We start from the raw sequence: 20,968 nt of genomic DNA on the forward strand, positions 1-20,968 counted from the left end.
TCCGGATGCGCAGGCTCAGCGGCCATGGCTCATGGGCCCAGCCACTCCACAGCATGTGGGATCTTTCCGGACTGGGGCACGAACCCGTGTCCCCTGCATTGGCAGGTGGACTCTCAACCACTGTGCCACCAGGGAAGCCCTCTGCTAGTATTTTACACCTGTTTCCCCCCACTACAAACAATGTTGCAGTAAGCATCCTGGTACATATACCCTTATGACCAATTATTTTATCTCTGTAGATTTCCAAACATGGGATTTATGAATTAAATATTGCATTGGCCAAAAAGTTCATTCGTTTTTTTTTCCATACCATCATATGGAAAAACCCAAATGAACTTTTTGGCCAACCCAATATTATCTTTTTATGTATCTTAATAAATAATTGTTTTTAAAAGGTTTTAGTCATTCACACCCCCACCAACAAAGTCAGTACCTGAGATCTATGTCTACTCCACCTTTTTTGCTGCATTAAGATGTTATTATTCTTATTAGTTTCCCCCAATATGATTGATGAAAACTGGTATCTCCTTGTTTGCAGTTACATTCATCTAAACTACTACTGGAGTTGAGCATTTCTTCATCTTGTCTTTTTGACCAATGGCACTTGTATTCTCTTTTGTGATTTACCTAATTATGTACTTAGTCTGTATTTATATTGAGTAGTTTACCTCTTCTTATCCATTTGTAGAGTTCTTTGTATGTTTGTGGTATAAACCACCATCTTGTTTGTCATTTTAGTGGCAAATATTCATTCTCATGCATTGTTTTTTTAACTTTTAAAATTTTATCTCTTGCCATCTGAAAATGTTTATGTTTTATGTAATCAAATATGTTTATCTTTTCTCATATTGCCTCTAAATTTCCTATCTTGCCTAGGACAGAATAAATATCATTTAGACTATTTAGAATAAGAAAGAAATGAGATGTTTGGAAGTAACAGCACATGCAAATGAATTCTTAAGGTAGTTCCAATGAAGAAAAAAACCTGGAGACATGGCAGAATTATTGATTTCAGTGTTGTCATAGACAAAAAAAGCTATACACTTGTTAAATTTTAACTTTTATCAGTAATTTAGTATTTCACTGTGGAAAAGTCCAGTGTGAATACAAAGCTGGACACCTGTCAACATTTAAATTTTAATAAATGATATACTGTTGCAATAGGGAAATGTTCAAATCAACTTCGATTTGTACATAGGTGATCTCAGGTTTTAAAAGGAGAATGAGAGAATGGGGGTGGGGGGATGAGTAGGGGACCAGTAGAGTCAGGTAAATGAAAGATTACAAAAATTGAGAAGCAGCTGTTAGGCAAGTGAAATCCCTCTGCTTTCGTTAACTGCTGCTTATCAAATTTAGTCTCCAGTCCTTCCACAAAGGCTAGAAGATAGGGACTCTATCTTCATTTGTTAGCTGGAACTAACACTAAATTTTTTTTGACAGCCTTGAGTTTTTTCAGATAGGCACTTTAAGGGAAGCTGGGCTCATTCCAAGGATGCGGCTTTGAGCTGTTGTAAACTATGTTAGTCTTTATATGCTAAAGTTGAGGCCCTGTTGAGAAGAGGTCTCAGAAGAACCTGGCTAGAGTTTGGTCAAGGAGAGCATCTTAGTGTTTAGGTTCTTAAGGAGACTGCTTTCTTGAACACTTCTTTGAATAAATATTTCTTATATTACTTTATTATTACACTTCATATACATGGTAACATTTTCCACCAATGACTTAAAAAAATCTTTTTGAGTTTTAGTGACAGTATTCTTTTGAAAAGTTGAGTGCAGAATGAGAAAGCCTTCAATCCACCTCCACTTTGCAAGTCTTTTTTACCGTCTCTTCATCAAGGGTCCTTTCAGCAGAATCTTTCCTAATGTTTCAGAAGCAGAAATGAAAGTTTCCACTTAGGACAGGTGTGTGAAGTTCACTGACATGGTAAATTCTAATCAACCAACATATATTTGCTGAAGGGTTTTTAGGTTTAATGTACTTAGGTGTTGTGGGCATAATATAGTTTGGAAAAAGAAAAGTAAAACACATAATTTAGTTCTTTCTTTGTAACTTGTAGAAAAAGGAGACAATCTTCATATTTTTATGTTCTTTCTTTTTTTTTAAAAAAGACTTTATTTCTTTTTTTCCATTGCAGTGCATGGGCTTCTCATTGCAGTGGCTTCTCTTGTCGCGGAGCTTGGGCTCTAGGTACGTGGGCTTCAGTAGTTGTGGCACACAGGCTCAGTAGTTGTGGCTCGCGGGCTTAGCTGCTCTGCGGCATGTGGGATCTTCCTGGACCAGGGCTTGAATCTGAGTTCCCTGCATTGGCAGGCGGATTCTTAACCGCTGCACCACCAGCAAAGTCCCTATTTTTATGTTCTTACATGGAAGTGTTTATTTCTTGTGTGACTTGCATCTTGTTCCATTAACACCTCCATTTCCCCCTTTCTTACTGTGCGCTACTGGCTGTTCCACAAACATGCTAGGCATTTTCCTTGCCTAGAAAGCTCTTTCCCTAGATATTCACCTGGCCCACTCTCTCACTTACTGCAAACTTTTGCTCAAATGCCATCCTGCTCAATGAGGCTTGATCTGACCATCCTATTTAAAATTGCAAGCTATTCCCCTTTCCTCTTTCTCCACCCTACATTACATCATTTACTTGTTTGTTCTAATTGTCATCTGTCTCCCTCCACTAGAATGTCTGTGTCATTAGAATCAATATTTTAAAAAATCAACATTTTCTACTGGTTTTTCTCAAGTTCCTGGAACACTGCATGCCACTTGGAAGGAACTCAATAAATATTTGTCCAATAAATGAATCCTTTTTTGTAGTGGATTTTCTGCTTCCTTTCTCCAAGCTTATCCTTTTTTTAAACCATAATTTTATTTATGTATTTATTTGGTTGCTCTGGGTCTTAGTTGTGGCATGCATGTGGGATCTAGTTCCTTGACCAGGGATCGAACCCAGGACCCCTGCATTGGGAGCTTGGAGTCTTATCCACAGGGAAGTCCCTAACATTTCTTTTTATCCAACTTGTTTTCCTTCCATCCATTCTGTTCTTCATGTTCATGTACTAGTTTTTTCTTTTCCTTATTTTTGACTGGGTGGGGGTATTTTAATTACAGAAATGGGATCATATAATACCCATCACTCAGTCAGCAGTTTTTCTCACCTAACAATACTAGGACAATAGATACTGATGCTACAAATCTTTTTAATGCTTGCATAATGTTCCAGCATATGAGGTGAGTACACTACTTTTATTCATGTCTGTCACTCCCTTCACTTTGGACCACCCCATCCCTGGTCTCCCCCATTTTTCCTTCTACCTAGTACCATTTACCCATTCATACCGTACCCAACAGTCCCGAACATAGTGATCACTCAGTAAAGTGTTTGTTGCACCCCTGGTCTGTTTCTGGCAGCGATTAACTGGGTGCATTGTTTGAGCGAGAGCGACTGAAGGGACAGAAGGCACGACTGAAGAAATGAAAAGCTGGGGTGAGCCTCCTCTGGGGCCTTTGGTGTCTCCCTGAAGCAGCGTGGGCTTCGGAGGGGCAGGGCGGGTTTGGGGGACCGAGAGGATCGGGTTGGCAGCTCTTGGAAAGAAGGATGGCTCTGGGGTGTCAAGGGCGGCCGTGGGGTGTCAAGGGCCTGTGCAGCAGAGCTGGGTAGGTTGGGGGTGGACCTGGGCGGGGTTTGGAGGGGCGAGGCCAGCCAGGGGGCGGAGCGGGCAGAGAGCGCAGACTCAAATGCGGGCGGACAGCTGGGCACTACAGTCCGACCGCAGCGCTCCGAGAGCCATGGAGCGCACCGCCGGGCGGCTTGCCTGCTCGACCGTGGGGCTGTGGCTGGGGTTGTTGCTGCTGTGCAGCTGGGGGTTCCCCGGGAGCGCCGAGCCACGGGCCCCGCCGGAGAATATCGGTAGGCGAGAAGGAGGCGGCGCGCGGCGGGGGCGGTGGGAGCGCACCCCACGCCGGGCGGCCGCTGCCTGATGCGCCAGGCCGGGCACTCGTGACGCCCGCTCGGCCGCGCAGAACGAGCTCCCTGCGCAAGTGGAGCTCTTCCCGGTTCGCGCCTCGGGACTGCTTTACGTGTCCCAGGGACCGCCCTTTCCCGGGCGTGGAGACGTGCCCACTTGAGCAATGGGCCGTGGAGGGGGGCGACCCGGGCTGGCGGGCGGGCGCCAGGCCTCCCTGCAGCCCCTGAGTCGGAGGCCTTGGGCTCCGGGGAGGCTGAGGCCCCTCCCGCGGCCTTCCCTTGCTGCACTTGTTGGGAGGTCGGTCTTCTGGCTGGTCCGGGAGCGACGGGCCAATTCCGCGCTGCAGATGAGAGGCGCACGCGGGCACAGCACACCAAGCAGAGCAGATAAGCTGACCGCGCTGACCGCGTCTGCTTCCAGTGATAGGCTGGGGCGCCCTTACCCCGTCCGCTTTGCTGAAGTCGGCCGGCTGGCACAGTCCCCTGGCTTGCACAAGTTCTCTGGCTAGGACGACTACACAGCCGAAACAGTCACTCTTTTAGTTTGAGTCGTTTTGGTGGTTTGCCCCCTGTTTGTTTTGCTTTGTTTTTTTATTCCCCTTTAAGTCGTGTTCTTTGGAATCATTAACCTGTTTACATTAACGAGACGGAACAAATCAAGGCAAAAATGGCGGCCACTTTATTTGAAATGCGTCCTGGAAAGGCCGCACCTCCTCTGTTCCTTTGCATTGGGCACAAAGAAGGGTGTGCGGCGGGCCACTTGGTCCTTCCGCAACGAACTGTGAGAATCTTGGGCCATCTGGCAAAAAAAAAAAAAGTGTAACTACCACTTTTGTCTGGGGACAGTGTCTGTCCAGATTCATAGTTCTGTCTTCACTGCAGCTGTCACTTGCCTCCCCCTCCCCAGGCTTCCCTAAATTGTTGATAACAGCCTTAAGCAACGTCTGTTGTTGATTTACGGCCTTGCAAAAACAAAGCAAACCTACAAAGCTGGTAAGAGGGAAAGAAACCTGTTCCTTTTTTTTCCCCCCATAGCGATTATTGGAGCTGGCATTGGTGGCACTTCAGCAGCCTATTATCTGCGGCAGAAATTTGGGAACGATGTGAAGATTGACGTGTTTGAAAAAGGAGAGGTGGGGGGCCGTCTGGCCACCGTGACTATGCAGGGGCAAGAATATGAGTCAGGAGGTTCTGTCATCCATCCTTTAAATCTGCACATGAAGCGTTTTGTCAAGGACCTGGGTATGTAATTGGTCTTAGAGCTAAGCAGACTTCAATATGCATAGATATTGTTATCAGATAGGGAACTGAAACTTTCCTGCCTTGTAAATCGTCTTTTACAGTGAAGCTGGTAAAACTGCTTTCCTCACTTTCCTGCTAGCAGTTGGTACTGCCTTAGGAGCTGCTCTGCTGTAATGGGACACTAGTTATCTGTATCTTCAGTTATCTGGAATTACAGCCATGGGGCACAGGGTGGGGATGGTTGCTGCTGTGGGTTCTCAAACCTCTGGGTTCGTGTTAAAGAATCAAAGAATGGTTTGAGTTAGCAGAAACCCTAGCGTACTCATTTTACAGCTGGGGAAATGAGGCCCAGAGACTTGAGGTGTCTGGCTTAAGGTCACTCACACAGCTGTAGGTGCAAACATGTGCCTAGAACTTGGGACATTGGACTGCTTGCCTACCAGCAGAGGCACTGGACAGGTGTGGGGGAAGCGTGGCCGGCCTCTGCAGGCTCTTTCCTCAGGGAATATAGTGTAATTTTGGCCTTCTTCCAGTTATAAGAAATATCCAGTTATGCAAGATAGGATTTGCACAGGAATGGGGCTGACTTCTTTTCCTTAGCTGCTTGCCACATCTCCGGTGGACACCTCCTGGGCCTCTTTCCTCCATGAGGGCGAGTGTACACCAGGAGCCATTTATGCTGCCGAGAGTCATGTCTGACATTTCTGTTTTTAAGTTGAATTCAGCTCATCCTTTGTTTTTTTCTTTTGACTTTTTAGTCTTTTTAGACTAACTATAGCCAGTCTCATTTTGATATATCTGCATGATCATCCAACCCATCTTTCAGGGAATCTGCTTTTGGAAAGTGTGGTGTCTAGTGTATCACCCACTGTTCTAAAGATAGAGCTCCTTTAACATGTCTCCTGAGAACTGGGGGAAGCCGGGATTCACTCACTTCAGAACGTCCCCGATAGCTTCAGATTACCTTCTCTCATTTGAGCAGTACAGAAACCACTGACTTAGCTACCTTTCTTTGTTTTTGCAGGTCTCTCTGCTGTTCAGAGCACTAGTGGCCTAGTGGGGGTGTATAACGGAGAGACTCTGGTATATGAGGAGAACAGCTGGTTTATAATAAACATGATTAAACTAATTTGGCACTATGGATTTCAGTCCCTCCGAATGCACATGTGGGTAGAGGATATATTAGACAAGTTTATGAGGTAATTTTTTCTCTTCCGTTTAACCTAAGACTTTTTATTAGATGATCTATAGGAATTATAGTTTCTTGGAACAGTTCTCTACCTAACTGTAGCCTGTTTTTAAGATGGTTAGGCAAAACGTTTTGTATACAATACGCAGACCATTTATCCACTTCGAAGCTGAAAGGGTAGTCTGTTTTTGCTTCTGAAAACATATTTTGCAAATGCTTATTTAATTACCAGACACTTAAAAATGCTGTACAAATATTAACTCCTCGAAGTCTCGTGACAGCTCTCTGAGGTAAGTACTGTGATTAGCGTCTTTTCACAGGTGTGGAAGGTGGAGGCTTAGAGAGGTTTCAAGTGTGTAAGTCCACCCGCCTAGTAACTGGTGGAGCTGGAGTTCTTACCCAGGCAGTCTGGCTCCAGAGTCCTCCCTCTTAATCTCGGAACTGTTTTAGTGTTGTGTGTAGATGAATGAGCTGATGTGTACAAGAGCTTGTAGAAAGGCTCAGAAAACTTAAATGAGCTGTATTTAACTGTGACGTGATGTTTCAGTGAGCCAGCAGCCTGAAATATCAGTTCTGAGCCCCAAGAATTTAAATTAGGATATTAAATTCCCACACTGTCTTGTGTAGTGAGAATATAGGTGGCTCTTTTCCTTCTCTATGTATTTCTGTATTTTCACAAATTTCTTTGTGTATGAATATGCATTGCTTTGGTAAGTAGGAAAAATAACATAAGATAACCAGTCTACCTTTGAAAGATACAACCTATTTTTTTTTAAGGTCATTGGCATGTGCTAATTTTTATGCTGGTTTACAGTTTTAGATCCTGGAGAAACTCAGCTTGTAAATGCTAATAATGTTTCATTACTGTGACTGTGCCAACGGAATAAAATAATTGTTAAAAAGGTAAAATTAGGGACTTCCCCTGGTGGTGCAGTGGATGAGAATCCTCCTGCCAATGCAGGGGACACAGGATCGATCCCTGGTCAGGGAAGATCCCACATGCTGTGGAGCAACTAAGCCTGTGCGCCACAACTGCTGAGCCTGTGCTCTAGAGCCCGCAAGCCACAGCTACTGAGCCCGTGCGCCCTAGAGCCTGCGTGCTGCAACTACCAAAACCCACGTTCTCTAGGGCCTGCGTGCCACAACTACTGAGCCTGCGTGCTGCAACTGCTGAAGCCCACGTGCCTAGACCCCATGCTCCGCAACAAGAGAAGCCATTGCAAGGAGGAGCCTGCGCACCACAGTGAAGAGTAGCCCCCACTCGCCACAACTAGAGAGAGCCTGCATGTAGCAACGAAGACCCAATGCAGCCAAAAAAATAAAATTAAATTAAATCTGTTTAAAAAAAAAAGTAAAATTACATGTCATATGACCAAGTATTGCCCAGCACAAATGTAAGAGGTGAATAGGATAAATGTAGTCTAGTTTCTGTAACTTATAGTAGTTAGGGATTTCTTTCTTTCTAAACATCATTCTGAGGTCAATTTCTTGAACTCCTTTCTGGCGGGTACGTTAAGTTCAGCTATAGTGCAGGTTGTTTTAAAGTAGTCATTCATTTGTTCATTCACCAAATATTGAATACTTATTATGTGCCAGGCAGTATTCTAGGTCCTAAAGATGTAGAACCCAGAACATGTCCCTGCCCTCAAAGAATACATATTCTAGTAGAGAGACAAGCAGTTTACTAGGAAAATATATAGAATTTGTGTAGAGACAGCCAGTCACTTTTTTTCTTTTAATTTTTTATTTTTTGGCTGTGTTGGGTCTTCGTTGCTGCGCATGGACTTTCTCTAGTTGTGGTGAGCGGGGGCTACTCTTCCTTGTGGTGCGCAGGCTTCTCATTGCGGTGGCTTCTATTGTTGCAGAGCACAGGTTCTAGGCATACGGGCTTCAGTAGTTGCAGCATGCAGGTTCAGTAGTTGCAGCACGCGGGCCCTAGAGCGCAGGCTCAGTAGTTGTGGTGCATGGGTTTAGTTGTTCTGCAGCATGTGGGATCTTCCCGGACCAGGGATCGAACCCTTGTCCCCTGCATTACAGCCAGTCACTTTTTAAAGAAAGGTGGCATGTTGCTGCATCCTCAGCAGGAAAATCAAGTTCACGTGGCATCAGGTACAGCCTTTCCTGTGTGTATCAGTTTTCTTGACATGTAGAGAATTGCCCTTTGAGAAATTAAGAAATCACTTTTGAAGTGAATTCAGGGTATTACAGAACTGTGAAAAAGACCCAGTGAGGGGATACATAGATTATACTATTTTTAAAAAGTTTATTTTATTGAAGAATAGTTGATTTACAATGTGTTAATTTCTGCTGTACAGCGAAGTGATTCAGTTATACATATTTATACATTCTTTTTCATATTCTGTTATGGTTTATCACAGGATATTGCATATAGTTCCCTGTAGATTATACTATTTTTTATTTTAGAAGAAATTCCCAAACTTTATGGAATTACTGCCCCCCTCCAGTGTATCTTTGATACTTGATTATAGAGCGCTGACCTTTATGTTGTTTAAAGGGCCATCCATCATACATTTCTGTTTCTTTCAATAAATCAAGAACGTGCAGATCTTTTTTTTTTTAATATAAATTTATTTATTTACTTTTGGCTATGTTGGGTCTTCATTGCTATGTGCGGGCTTTCTCTAGTTGTGGCGAGTAGAGGCTACTCTTTGTTGTGGTGTGCGGGCTTCTCATTGCGGTGGCTTCTCTTGTTGGAGAACCATGGGCTCTAGGCACACGGGCTTCAGTAGTTGCGGCATGTAGGCTCAGTAGTTGTGGCTCGCGGGCTCTAGAGTGCAGGCTCAGTAGTTGTGGTGCACAGGCTTAGTTGCTCCGCAGCATGTGGGATCTTCCCAGACCAGGGATTGAACCTGTGTTCCTTGCATTGGCAGGCGGATTCTTTTTTTTTTTTTTTTTTTTTTGCGGTACGCGGGCCTCTCACTGTTGTGGCCTCTCCTGTTGCGGAGCACAGGCTCCGGACGTGCAGGATCAGCGGCCATGGCTCACGGGCCTAGCCGCTCCGCGGCATGTGGGATCTTCCCGGACCAGGGCACGAACCCGCGTCCCCTGCATTGGCAGGTGGACTCTCAATCACTGCGCCACCAGGGAAGCCCGGCAGGCGGATTCTTAACCACTGCGCCACCAGAGAAGTCCCAAACATGCAGATCTTATTTTGATAATTTTGTTATAACCTATGAGATAGTTGGAGAAAGGGCAGCTATTGAGCCAGCATGTGCCAGTTGCTAAAGTAGTGAAATACTGCTGGACTTGTGAAATAGCTACTACCTGCATGTTTTCTCTTCCCTGGGAGTCTCCTTCACTGCCCCAGCAGGGAGTCTTGACTCAGTTCCAGTGCTGTAGCCAGTCTACTTTCTGTTTAATGTTGTATGTGTTATGTATTCTTATTCTTTTTTTATTTTTTTCATTTTTTTGCATGTGGATATCCAGTTTCCCAGCCCCATTTGTTGAAGATACTATTCTTTACCCCATTGTGTAGCCTGGGCACCTTTGATGAACATTTGATGATATACATGAGAATTTATTTCTGGATTCTCTGTTTTGTTCCACTGATCTGTGTGTCTGTTTTTATGCTGGCACTAAACTGTTTTGATTACAGTAGCTTTGTGTTATGCTTTGAAATCAGGAAGTGTGAGACCTCCAGCTTTGTTTTTCTTTCTTCATATTGTTTTGGCTATTTGGGATCTTTTGAAATTCCATGTGAATTTTAGGAATTTTTTCCAGTTCTGCAAAAAAAAAAAAAAAAAAGTCACTGGGATTTTGATAGGGATTGCACTGAATGTGTAGATCACTTTAGGTAATATGAACATTTTAACAATTTCAAGTCTTCCAGTCCATGAACACAGGATGTCTTTAATGTCTTTCAGCAATGTTTTGTAGTTTTCAGTATACAAGTCTTTTTGTCTCCGTTACTCCTAAATATTTTATTCTTTTTGTTGCTATTGTAATGGATTGTTTTCTTCATTTCCTTTTCATATTGTTCATTGTTAGCATATAGTGCCTTTAAAAAATATTGAGATATAATTGACATATGACATTGTGTAAGTTTAAGGTGCACAATGTGTTGATTTGATACATTTATAATATATATTACATTATGATTATTACCATAGCTAGTTAACACCTCTGTCATATCACATAATTATTATTTCTTTTATGTGGCAAGAATATTTAAGACCTAGTTTCTTAGAAACTTGGAAGTATATAAAATAATATTGTTGGCTATCATCATTATGCTGTGCATTAGATCTCCAGAATTTATTCATCCTCTAGGTGCTGCCTTCTTTTGTTTTAGAGAGCGTACCATTTTAATTCTCTTGCTGTTTCTTTTAGTATACATATGTTTGTTACTGTGTTAGTAGTTTCCCTGGGGATTACAGTTACTATCTTAACTTAAAATAATGTTAATTGCTTAAAACAATGTTAATTGAATTAATACCAACTTAATTTCAATAGTACACAAAAACTTTACTCCAATATAGGTTTGTTACCTCACCATACTTTGTGCTATTGTCATACAAATTATGTCTTTATGTTCTATAAGCTTATTAGTTTTATAATTATTGCTTTACGCAGTTTTTAAAAAGTCAGATAAGGGGAAAGAATTTCAAGCATATACAGTGGTCCCTTGGTGTGCATGGGGGATTGGGTGCAGGACCACCCCACAGGTACCAAAATCTGCAGATGCTCAGATCTTTTACAGTTGGCCCTCTGTATCTGTGAGTTTTGCATTTGTGGAAATGGAGCGCCAACTGTATATTTATTAGAAAAAATTTGTGTATAAGTGGAACCATAGAGTTCAAATCTGTGTTGTTTAAGGGTAAACTGTATATCTTTATACTGTCTTTTATATTTATCTATTTAATTACCTTTACCCATTCTTCATGTGGAATTGAGTTTCTGTCTGGTGCTATCTCAGCCTGAAGGGCAACTTTTAATATTTCTTGTAGGGCAGGTTTGCTAGTGTTAAATTATCTGTTTTTGTTTACCTGGGATTATATTAATTTCTTTTTATTTTTGAAGGATAGTTTTGCTGGATATAGAACTCTTGGTTGATAGTCTTTTTTTTCCCAGCATTTTCAATATGTCATCCCACTATCTTCTGGACATGATGGCTTCTGAAGAGAAGTCAGCTCCTAATCTTACTGAGGATCATTTTTGCTGGATGAGTTGCTTTTCTCTTGCTGCTTTCAACATTTTCTCTTTGTTTATCCACAGTTTAACCATTATGTGTTTAGGTGTAGTTTTTTTGAGTTTATCCTTTTTGGATTTGTTGAGCTTCCTTGATGTATAGATTAATGTCTTCCATCAAATTTGGGAAATTTTTGACCATTATTTCTTCATAAATTTTTTGTCCATTTCTTTTTTCTCCTCTCCTTCTAGGATTCCCATTATGTGTATCTTGGTATGCTTTTTGTTGTCTCACAGGCTCCGAGGCTCTGATCATTTTCTTAACTCTTCATTCTTTCTGTCCCTGATTATATAATCTCAACTGACCTTATCTTTAAATTCACTGATTCTTCTGCTGTTTCAAATCTGCTGTTGAGCCCCTCTAGGGAATTTTAATTTCAGACTATACCTTTTAACTCCAGAATTTTTAATTTTTTCTATAATTGCTTTCTCTTTATTAACAGTCTATTTGTTCTAATCAACATTGTTTTCATACTTGCTCTAGTTCTTTAGATATGGATTCCTTTAGTTCCTTGAACATATTTATAATAGCTGATTTAAAGTCTTTGTCTATGGGACTTCCCTGTTGGTCCAGTGGTTAAGACTCTGTGCTTCCAATGCAAGGGGTGTGGGTTCGGTCCCTGGTTGGCGAACTAAGATCCCATGTGCCATGTAGCGAGGCCAAAATAAATAAATAAATAAAGTCTTTGTCTAGTAGGTCCAATGTCTTGGTTTTCTCAGGGAAAGTTTCTGTTGACTCCTTCCCCCTCCCCACCCCCTCACCCCATGTATGGGCCATACTTTCATGTTTCTCTGAGTATCTCATGATTTTTGTTGAAAACTGGACATTTATAAGTTTTTTTTTTTTTTTTTTTTTTTGCGGTACATGGGCCTCTCATTGTTGTGGCCTCTCCCGTTGTGGAGCACAGGCTCCGGACGCGCAGGCTCAGCGGCCATGGCTCACGGGCCTAGCCGCTCCGCGGCATGTGGGATCTTCCCGGCGGGGCACGAACCCTTGTCCCCTGCATCAGCAGGCGGACTCTCAACCACTGCGCCACCAGGGAAGCCCTGGACATTTAAAATAATATTAAATGGCAGCTCTGGAAGTCAGAATTTCCCTCACCCCAGGTTTGTTGTTGTTTGTTTGTTTAGTGACTTTCTGGGATTGATTCTATGAAGTCTGTATTATTTGCCATGTATGGCTACTCAAGTGTGTGTGTTGGGATATGTTTGCAATGCTCTGGAGGGTGGTTTACAGCTTTACTTTAGCCAGAGGTGACAGATTAGGGCCTTCTCAGGTCTTTCCTGGGCATGTGACAGCCTTGTACATGGACATGAGCTTCTAGGTCCCCAGGAATGAATTGGGGTTTTTCATTCCCCAATATTAAAAAAAAATCTTTTGGTAAGCCTCTTATTAGCCCCAGTTGGTATCACAGCCTCAGGCAGCTGATGTTAAATTGCCACTGATGTTTTTGACAGATGCACTCAGGATGGGCTGTTTGTACAGAGCGAGCTCTGAATCAGGTCAAAAAAGACAAACCCTAATCTAAAAAATACAACAGACTAGTGAAAATAACGAAAAGAAACAGACTCACAGATACAGAGAACAAACTAATGGTTACCAGTTGTGGGGGGAATACAGGGGTGGGGGACTGGGAGGTACAAACTATTGGGTGTAAGATAGGCTACAGGATGTATTGTGCAACTTGGGGAATATAGCCAATATTTTGTAGTAACTGTAAATGGAGTATATCCTTTAAAAATTGTATTTAAAAAAAACAAAAGGACAATCCCTGAGGATAGAGCTTTTGAGTGAGTTGCCAGATAGGGCAAAAGCGGCACTTCTCTGGGAATGGGAATTTTGGGATGCTCCAAGCCTGTTTTATCCCCTCCTGTGGCTGCCAGCTTGCTGGTTTCACAGGGATTGTAGTTGCAAGGCAAGGCTGCTGATTTTGAAGGCTACCTTGTTGCTAGCAAGAGGGGAATGGGAATAGGGGAAGTTAAAATACCACAAGGCTCACTTGTTCTTACAGACATTCAGCCATTTTTCTTGAATAAATTCTCCTGGGATTTTGTTTATTTCCAGAGTTCTGAGAAAGTTGATGTTGACAATATTTGTCAGTGTTCTCACTGCTTTTATGTAGGGGCAGATTTTTTAAGGTCCTTACTCAATTATTGTAGAAGTGCTTCATCCCACCTTCACTACTTTTTTCTGTCTGTGCCTCTACCTGTTCTTCTGGATCTCTCTGCTTCAGCTGCAGTACCAGGCATGCTGCTGTCATAAGGCCTTTGCACTGCTCTTACCTCTGTCTGAAATCCACCCCCACCCCCAACTCCCGTCCCTGCAAGGCTTGTATCCTCACTTCCTTTGGGTGTTTGCTGACGGATCACCTTCTCAGTGATGCTTTCCTTGACTACTTATTTTTTTGTATCATCTTATTTAGAGTTGCAACCCTGTCAGCTCCAAGCATTTCCAATCTTACTTTTTTAATTTTAATTTTAAATTTTATTTATTTGTTTTTGGCTGCATCGGGTCTTCGTTGCTGCACGCGGGCTTTCTCTAGTTGAGGTGAGTGGGGGCTACTCTTTGTTGTGGTGCGTGGGCTTCTCATCACGGTGGCTTCTCTTGTTGAGGAGCATGGGCTCTAGGCACGCGGGTTTCAGTAGTTGTGGCGCACGGGCTTAGTTGCTCCTTGACATGTGGGATCTTCCCAGACCAGGGCTCGAACCTGTGTTCCATGCATTGGCAGGTGGATTCTTAACCACTGTGCCACCAGGGGAGCCCTCCAATCTTACTTTTGATTTACTTTTCTCCTTGATAATTATCATCCTCTAAACTGTCATATAATTTGCTTGCATTTCTTTATTTATTTTATTGCCTGTTTCCCCATCTAGAACAAAAGCTCCATTAGAGCAGGGACTTTTTTCTGTGTTGTACTGACTTCTGCATCCTTAGCATGTAGAATAGTGTCTGACTCAAAGTTGATGCTCCATAAATATTTGTTGCATGATTAAATGAATGAATGAGTGAATAAATGGGTAGGGGTTATACAAATGTAGCTTTAAAAAAAAGTTTGTGTAAGCAATCTGATTAGCAGAAACTACGAGTTACGTCTCACTTTTTAGTAAATAGGCATTCTCTTTTTCTTAAATTTATTTATTTCATTTATTATTTATTTTTGGCCATGTTGGGTCTTCTTTGCTGTGTGCGGGCTTTTCTCTAGTTGCGGTGAGTGGGGGCTACTCTTCGTTGTGATGCGCAGGCTTCTCATTGCGGTGGCTTCTCTTGTTGCGGAGCACAGGCTCTAGGTGCGCGAGCTTCAGTAGTTGTGGCTCGCGGGCTCTAGAGCGCAGGCTCAGTAGTTATGGCGCACAGGCATAGCTGCTCTGCGGCATGTGGGATCTTCCTGGACCAGGGCTGGAACCCGTGTCCCCTGCATTGGCAGGCGGATTCTTAACCACTGCACCACCAGGGAAGCCCATAAATAGGCATTCTAATGCAGGGGTCTCCAACCCCTGGGCCTTGGACCTTTTAGGAACTGGGCCGCACAGCAGGAGGTGAGCGGGGATGGGGGTGTGGAGGGGTGGGGGTGTGGGCTGGGCAAGCGAGTGAAGCTTCATCTGCCGCTCCCCATCACTCGCATTACCGCCTGAACCATCCCCCCCGCCCTGTCCGTGGAAAAATTGTCTTCCATGGCACTGGTCCCTGGTGCTGAAAAGGTTGGGGACCGCTGTAATGCAACTAGTATTGTAAAGCAGTTACAGTGCTCAGTGTTTATACGGTATATATTGTCTCATGTCACCCTCTGTGAGGCCTTTACTTAGGAGGCTTGTTTGAGTGGGGTTGGGGCTCAGGTGGGAGGAGGCAGGGAATCATTTTTTTATAACATCATATTTAAGTTATTTAATTGGCTACTGTTTTGTCATGCTGACCATTAGCAAAAGATTGCTCTTCATTTTATGAGGTATTCAGTGTATTATTTTTCTGAAGAACTCAGTGTTTTCATCTTACTTTTTCCAACTTCCTAGGGACTACAAGCCAAACAGTATGGGCGGGAAGGAATTATCTTAATTTCTCAGTTTTGGCACTGAGAATTTTTCCACAAAAATATATTCAACATTTTGTATACTACACCATTAGACAGTAGGTAATGTTGAAATGGATATGACATTATTTCTGCTCTTTAAAAAAATTATAGATTATTTTGAGAGAAGAAATTTGATGTAAAAACTCTTCTATGATCACTGGTAGAGATCTTTCCTTGGCACTTATTTCTTCCTTTGCTTCATACACTTATCTGTGCACATGCCTGAGTACATGTTCCTAACTGTGTAAGTTCCCAGAGAGAAAGAAACCATGTCTTCCTCATTTTTGTATCACTTGCAACCTGAAAAAATATGTATTGAATTATTGCATGAACTAATTTATGTGAACATTTTTTCAAGTCTCTAAAGTGCAGAGAAATGTCAGGTGATAGTTTCTAAAAATTAAATAATTCAAAGTGTCTTAAGTGCTGAGCGTGAGAGTTAAGTTTTATGGGACTTTTGGAGGTGATGACATCACTGTGGACTGGGAAGTTGGGTAAGACTTTGCAAAGGGTTTGGGATTCAGGCTCTGAAGGAAAGTGTAGCTAGTTGTTCTATGATTAGGGATGGGAAGTGTATTCCAGATGGAGGGAAGAGGTAGTGCAGTGTTTGGGAGCAATATCCAGAGCATATTTGGAGAGCAGTGAATGAATGGGTCAGCTGTATTCAGGTGGAAGATTTTGTGTGTGTGTGTGTGTGTGTGTGTGTGTGTGTCTGTGTGTGTCTGTGTCTGAAGGCAGAGGGGGATAGTGGTTCTTGAGCCTTCTACTTGCCATGTGACTTTTAGACAAGTTCTTTAACTTCTGCTTTGTTTCTTTATCTGCAATTGAGCAAAGGAGTTAGACTTGATGAGTTTGACTCTAAAAATCCATGATTTTTTTTTTAATGTCAGAACTTTAGTAAGTAACAGTAATACGCAATATGTTTTTTGAGTAAGTGGATGGATGACAAAATAAGGGTATTTTAGGACATCTGGGAGATTCATAAATGTTTCAAAGAAGAGAAACTAGAGGCGGGTAGATCAGTTATTCATTTTAGTAGTTTGAATATAAATCCTAACTTAAGATCAGGGAGATGAGAATGAAGTAACAGGAGAGATGTTAGAAAGATTGATAAGGTTTCCTTCTTAGGTGGGAGAAGCAGAGAGAAGTGAAATGTTTAAATTTGAAACTAAATGAACTGAGAATGACATGTAGGATGTTGGGAGTAACTCGCTATTTTTGGTTGTGGGAGGAGAGAGGATCAAGTCTAGTGGAAAGGTAAAGTTTAACTTTAGACATGTCTAAGTGTGCTCGAGATAAGATGAATAAGACATATCTGCTTCTTGAAAGGTGCTCCCAGTGACCATATTAATGCAGAAGAGTGTATGTAAAGGACAGTGGACTTCCCCCAGAGGAGGCGGAGGGAGAGGGAGGCCAAGAACCTCTGGGATACCTGGGGCAGATGGTGACTGAGGTGCATCTCACAGGATAGGTAGGGACTCATCAGAAGGACACATGAAAGTCACTTTGAGTCTTAGAATGCTTTTTTCCTTCTTTATGTGTACCCTTCCCCCATCTTGTTTGGTGTTTAATGGCCATTTCTTTTCTGTTCAAAAGGATCTACCGCTACCAATCTCACGACTATGCCTTCAGTAGCGTAGAAAAGTTACTACATTCCCTAGGAGGGGACGACTACCTTGGATTATTTAACCGATCACTACTTGAAACCTTGCAGAAAGCAGGCTTTTCTGAGAAGTTCCTCGATGAAATTATTACTCCTGTCATGAGGATCAATTATGGCCAAACCATGAACATCAATGGCTTTGTAGGTAAGTCAGGGCTTGGAATAGTTATGGACATTAGTTTACAGAGTGGTTTACCTGATGCTATGGTGGCTCCTTACTTTAGGCCATGATTTGGAGAAGACTACCTTTCTTTGTGAAACCTCAGACACAATAAAAATGTTGGCAAAATTGTGTATATGTAAATGTGCGTTTCTATGGGAACAGACTCTTTAGCTTTTATTAGTTGAATGCTTCTCATCTGGGGGAGATTTTGCTCCGAGAGCCATTTGGCAGTGTCTAAAGACATTTGGACCAGGGCTCAGCTAACTGGGAAGGGAGAGTGGGTAGAGGGCCTCTTACAGAGTCAGAATTAAAACACATTTTCTTCCTACCACTGACAGGGGCAGTGTCAATGTCCTGTACTGATCCTGGCCTTTGGGCAGTAAAAGGTGGCAATAAACTTGTTTGCTCACGGCTCCTTCAGGCTTCCAAAAGCAATCTTATATCTGGCTCAGTAATGTCCATAGAGGAGAAAACAAGGACCAAGCAGACAGGTAAAGTTGAACTTCTATTTTATTGTTCCTAATTTTCCCTGCAGAAAATAATTACTCAGAGAGAAGAACCTCTTTCTCCATCTCTCACTCAGTTCCAAATGATGCAATTTTAGTTTCCCGACCAGGGATCGAACCTGCACCCCCTGCACTGGATGGCCAGAGAAGTCCCAAATGATGGAATTTTAAATTGGAGGTGTTGCATGTCATGTAGAAATATTCACAAATGTGCTCAAGTACAGCAGCATGACTCTTTGGATTTAAAAAACAATTTCATCCTCAAAAGTAAAAATTTCATATTTTGTACTTATTGACAAGATTTTATTTCAAGTAGGAAATTGGCCTCATTGTAATACAAATGCAAGGAATAATTATCTTAAGGGATAAAACTTGTTTAATTCCTTAGAATTATAGAGAAACTATTAAGAAGGTATAGAATTATTTTTAGAAGGTATAAAATACAGTATGTTAGAAACATTAAAAAAATGTATGCTTCCTTATTTCCTTTAGGAAATCCCACAAAGGTGTATGAAGCGGTCTACCAAACCGGATCTGAGACCCATTCAGACTTCTATGACATCGTCCTGGTGGCCACTCCATTGAATCGAAAAATGTCCAATATAACTTTTCTCAACTTTGATCCTCCAGTTGAGGAATTCCATCAATACTACGAACCTTTAGTGACAACTTTAATTAAGGGGCAGTTGAATTCAACTGTCTTTACCTCTAGAGCCTTAGATGAGTTTGATCTCGGTACAATCTTAACCACTGATAATCCAGATTTGTTCATTAACAGCATTGGGTTTGTGTCTTCTGTAGAAGAAAATAATAATCCTCAGCCAAAAGCGGATAGGGCACACGTTTGGAAGATCTTTTCCGCAGGACCTCTTACTAAAGAACAAATTTTAAAGCTCTTTGTGTCCTATGATTATGCTGTGAAGCGGTCATGGCTTGCATACCCTCATTATACGCCTCCGGAGAAATGCCCTTCCATCATACTTCACGATCGACTTTATTACCTCAACGGCATGGAGGTTGCAGCAAGTGCCATGGAAATGAGTGCTGTTGCAGGCTACAATGCTGCTCTCCTCGCCTATCACCGCTGGAACGGGCACACACACATGATTGACCAAGAGGACTTATATGAGAAACTTAAAACTGAACTATGAAATACCACTATTTCTTTTTTTCCCCTCCTGGTTCCAAATGGAATTATCACTGGCAAAAAAGAACACAGTCTGAGCAGAGATGATTTTGAATCAGATATTTTGCTGTTATCATTGTTTAACAAAAGTAATCCCAGTGAATCATGAGATATACAAGGTCCTAATTAAGCATGAAGGCATAACTATTGCATCTCCAAAATTTATTCTTTAATATCCATCAGCAGTGTTTCCCAAAATTCTCTGATCATAATCATCTGGAGTTTGTTAAATGTACGGATTCTCTAGCTCCTCTGGAGATTCTGATTTAATAGGTCTGGGGTGGGGCCCTGGATTTTGAACCAAACCTTAAAGCATTTTAAGCTGAGCACTTGAGGAAGACTTATCTTTTAGTTCGGGACTAGTTCATTTGTGCTTCGCAGCTGGATGTGATCTTCAGTCAGATACAACTACTATGGGAGCTGGTATCTTATGCCTGGCTTTAGTAATTTATATTTTTCAAAGTACATATGCCCATGCTTGAAGCCTTGACTTTCAGAATGTTCTTTTCATTGCGTCCGTCTCTATTTCATTAGGGGTGAAATTCAGAAGTCTTAGTTTAGTATAAATTTAAGATGTCATACCAAAATCTAAAGTAAAATGAAAAGTACAGGCTATTGATTTAAGAAATTGGCCTTCTATTATCAAACCCTCACCCGAGGAGCTTTTAAAAATAGTGATAGAGCTCCACAACAGAGATTCTGATTTAGTTGAGGATAGGACCTCAGCTTTTTGTAGCTTTTGAAAGTTCCTAACGTGCATCCTGGGTTGAGATTCACTGATGGTGGCGGTTTATGATGTTTCCCAAGGGTTTTTAGTGCCTTAAAAGTCCCAAGAAACCCAATCCATTATCAAAGCGGGTCCATGTTGCAAAGAATGATTTCTCTCAGTGAGAACTCTAGTAATCTTGATAGTAAGATGTATTGACAGTCTCACAGCAGAGGCAACTTATATTACTCCAGAGCAGTTGGCACTAGAGTAGGATATTCAGCAAGACACCTTGCTTGATCAGATCCAGTGTAATGTTCAAACTGTTAAATGCTTCTAAAGGTACTGTAGCATTTTGGTTGAGAAACTGGTTGCTGAAATCTTTTGAGGCCCTGGTTCTGAGCCTCAGCTGTACATTGGAATCACCCGTAGGAGTGCTTCCTGAATGATTCTAATATGTAGTCAAACTTGAGAACCAGTTCTCCATCTGTACAAAGATCATGAGTGACTGTCCTTATAGTCACTGGGAGGACAGGACAAGTAAAAGCTTGTGAATTGTAAAAGTAACTGCAACCAAGTTAACATGTATTGTTTAAAAAAAAAAAAGTCCTCCAGATTATAGCAAAAAAGAGAACATTGATTCTTAAAACAATTTCTTCTCTATTACAGTTGTGAATAATATGCTGATAAAACTGCCAAGATATATTTGATGTAGAGGCAGGAATTAAATTTATAGTTTGTCAAAGGGTCAGCTTTTTACTATTTTTATTCTTAACAAGTATGTTGAGACATTCATATTTTTTCCTTTTGTGGTTTTAATGAAGACAGTTATGTAGAGAGTGTAATACTATTATGTATATGCTAAAAGTGGGTGAATATAATGAGGTAATTTAATTTCTATCACTTATAGACTTGTTTTGCGATAGGATATATTTTTACTTAGAACACCAATTTAAAAGGTTGCTGTTATATCAAACCCAACTGTTTTCCAACAAGGCATCTGAAGTTGTTTCCTCAAAGAGCAAAACAGGTTATCCATATGTCAAGCATATTAGTATTTATTAATGCAATTACAG

General features: G+C 41.7%; 1 protein-coding gene across 1 annotated transcript; it reads left to right on the forward strand.

Moving 5' to 3' along the window:
* Positions 1-3,718: 3,718 nt before the first annotated feature.
* Positions 3,719-19,429, forward strand: PCYOX1 (prenylcysteine oxidase 1). Its single transcript, XM_007128925.4, has 6 exons — positions 3,719-3,905; positions 4,998-5,204; positions 6,229-6,403; positions 17,265-17,476; positions 17,833-17,985; positions 18,493-19,429. The coding sequence occupies exons 1-6, from the start codon at positions 3,734-3,736 to the stop codon at positions 19,149-19,151; spliced, it is 1,578 nt and encodes a 525-aa protein (XP_007128987.2). The 5' UTR covers positions 3,719-3,733; the 3' UTR covers positions 19,152-19,429.
* Positions 19,430-20,968: the final 1,539 nt, after the last annotated feature.

This window comes from Physeter macrocephalus, chromosome 12 (genome assembly GCF_002837175.3).
Source record: "Physeter macrocephalus isolate SW-GA chromosome 12, ASM283717v5, whole genome shotgun sequence".
NCBI classification, from domain to species: domain Eukaryota; kingdom Metazoa; phylum Chordata; class Mammalia; order Artiodactyla; family Physeteridae; genus Physeter; species Physeter macrocephalus.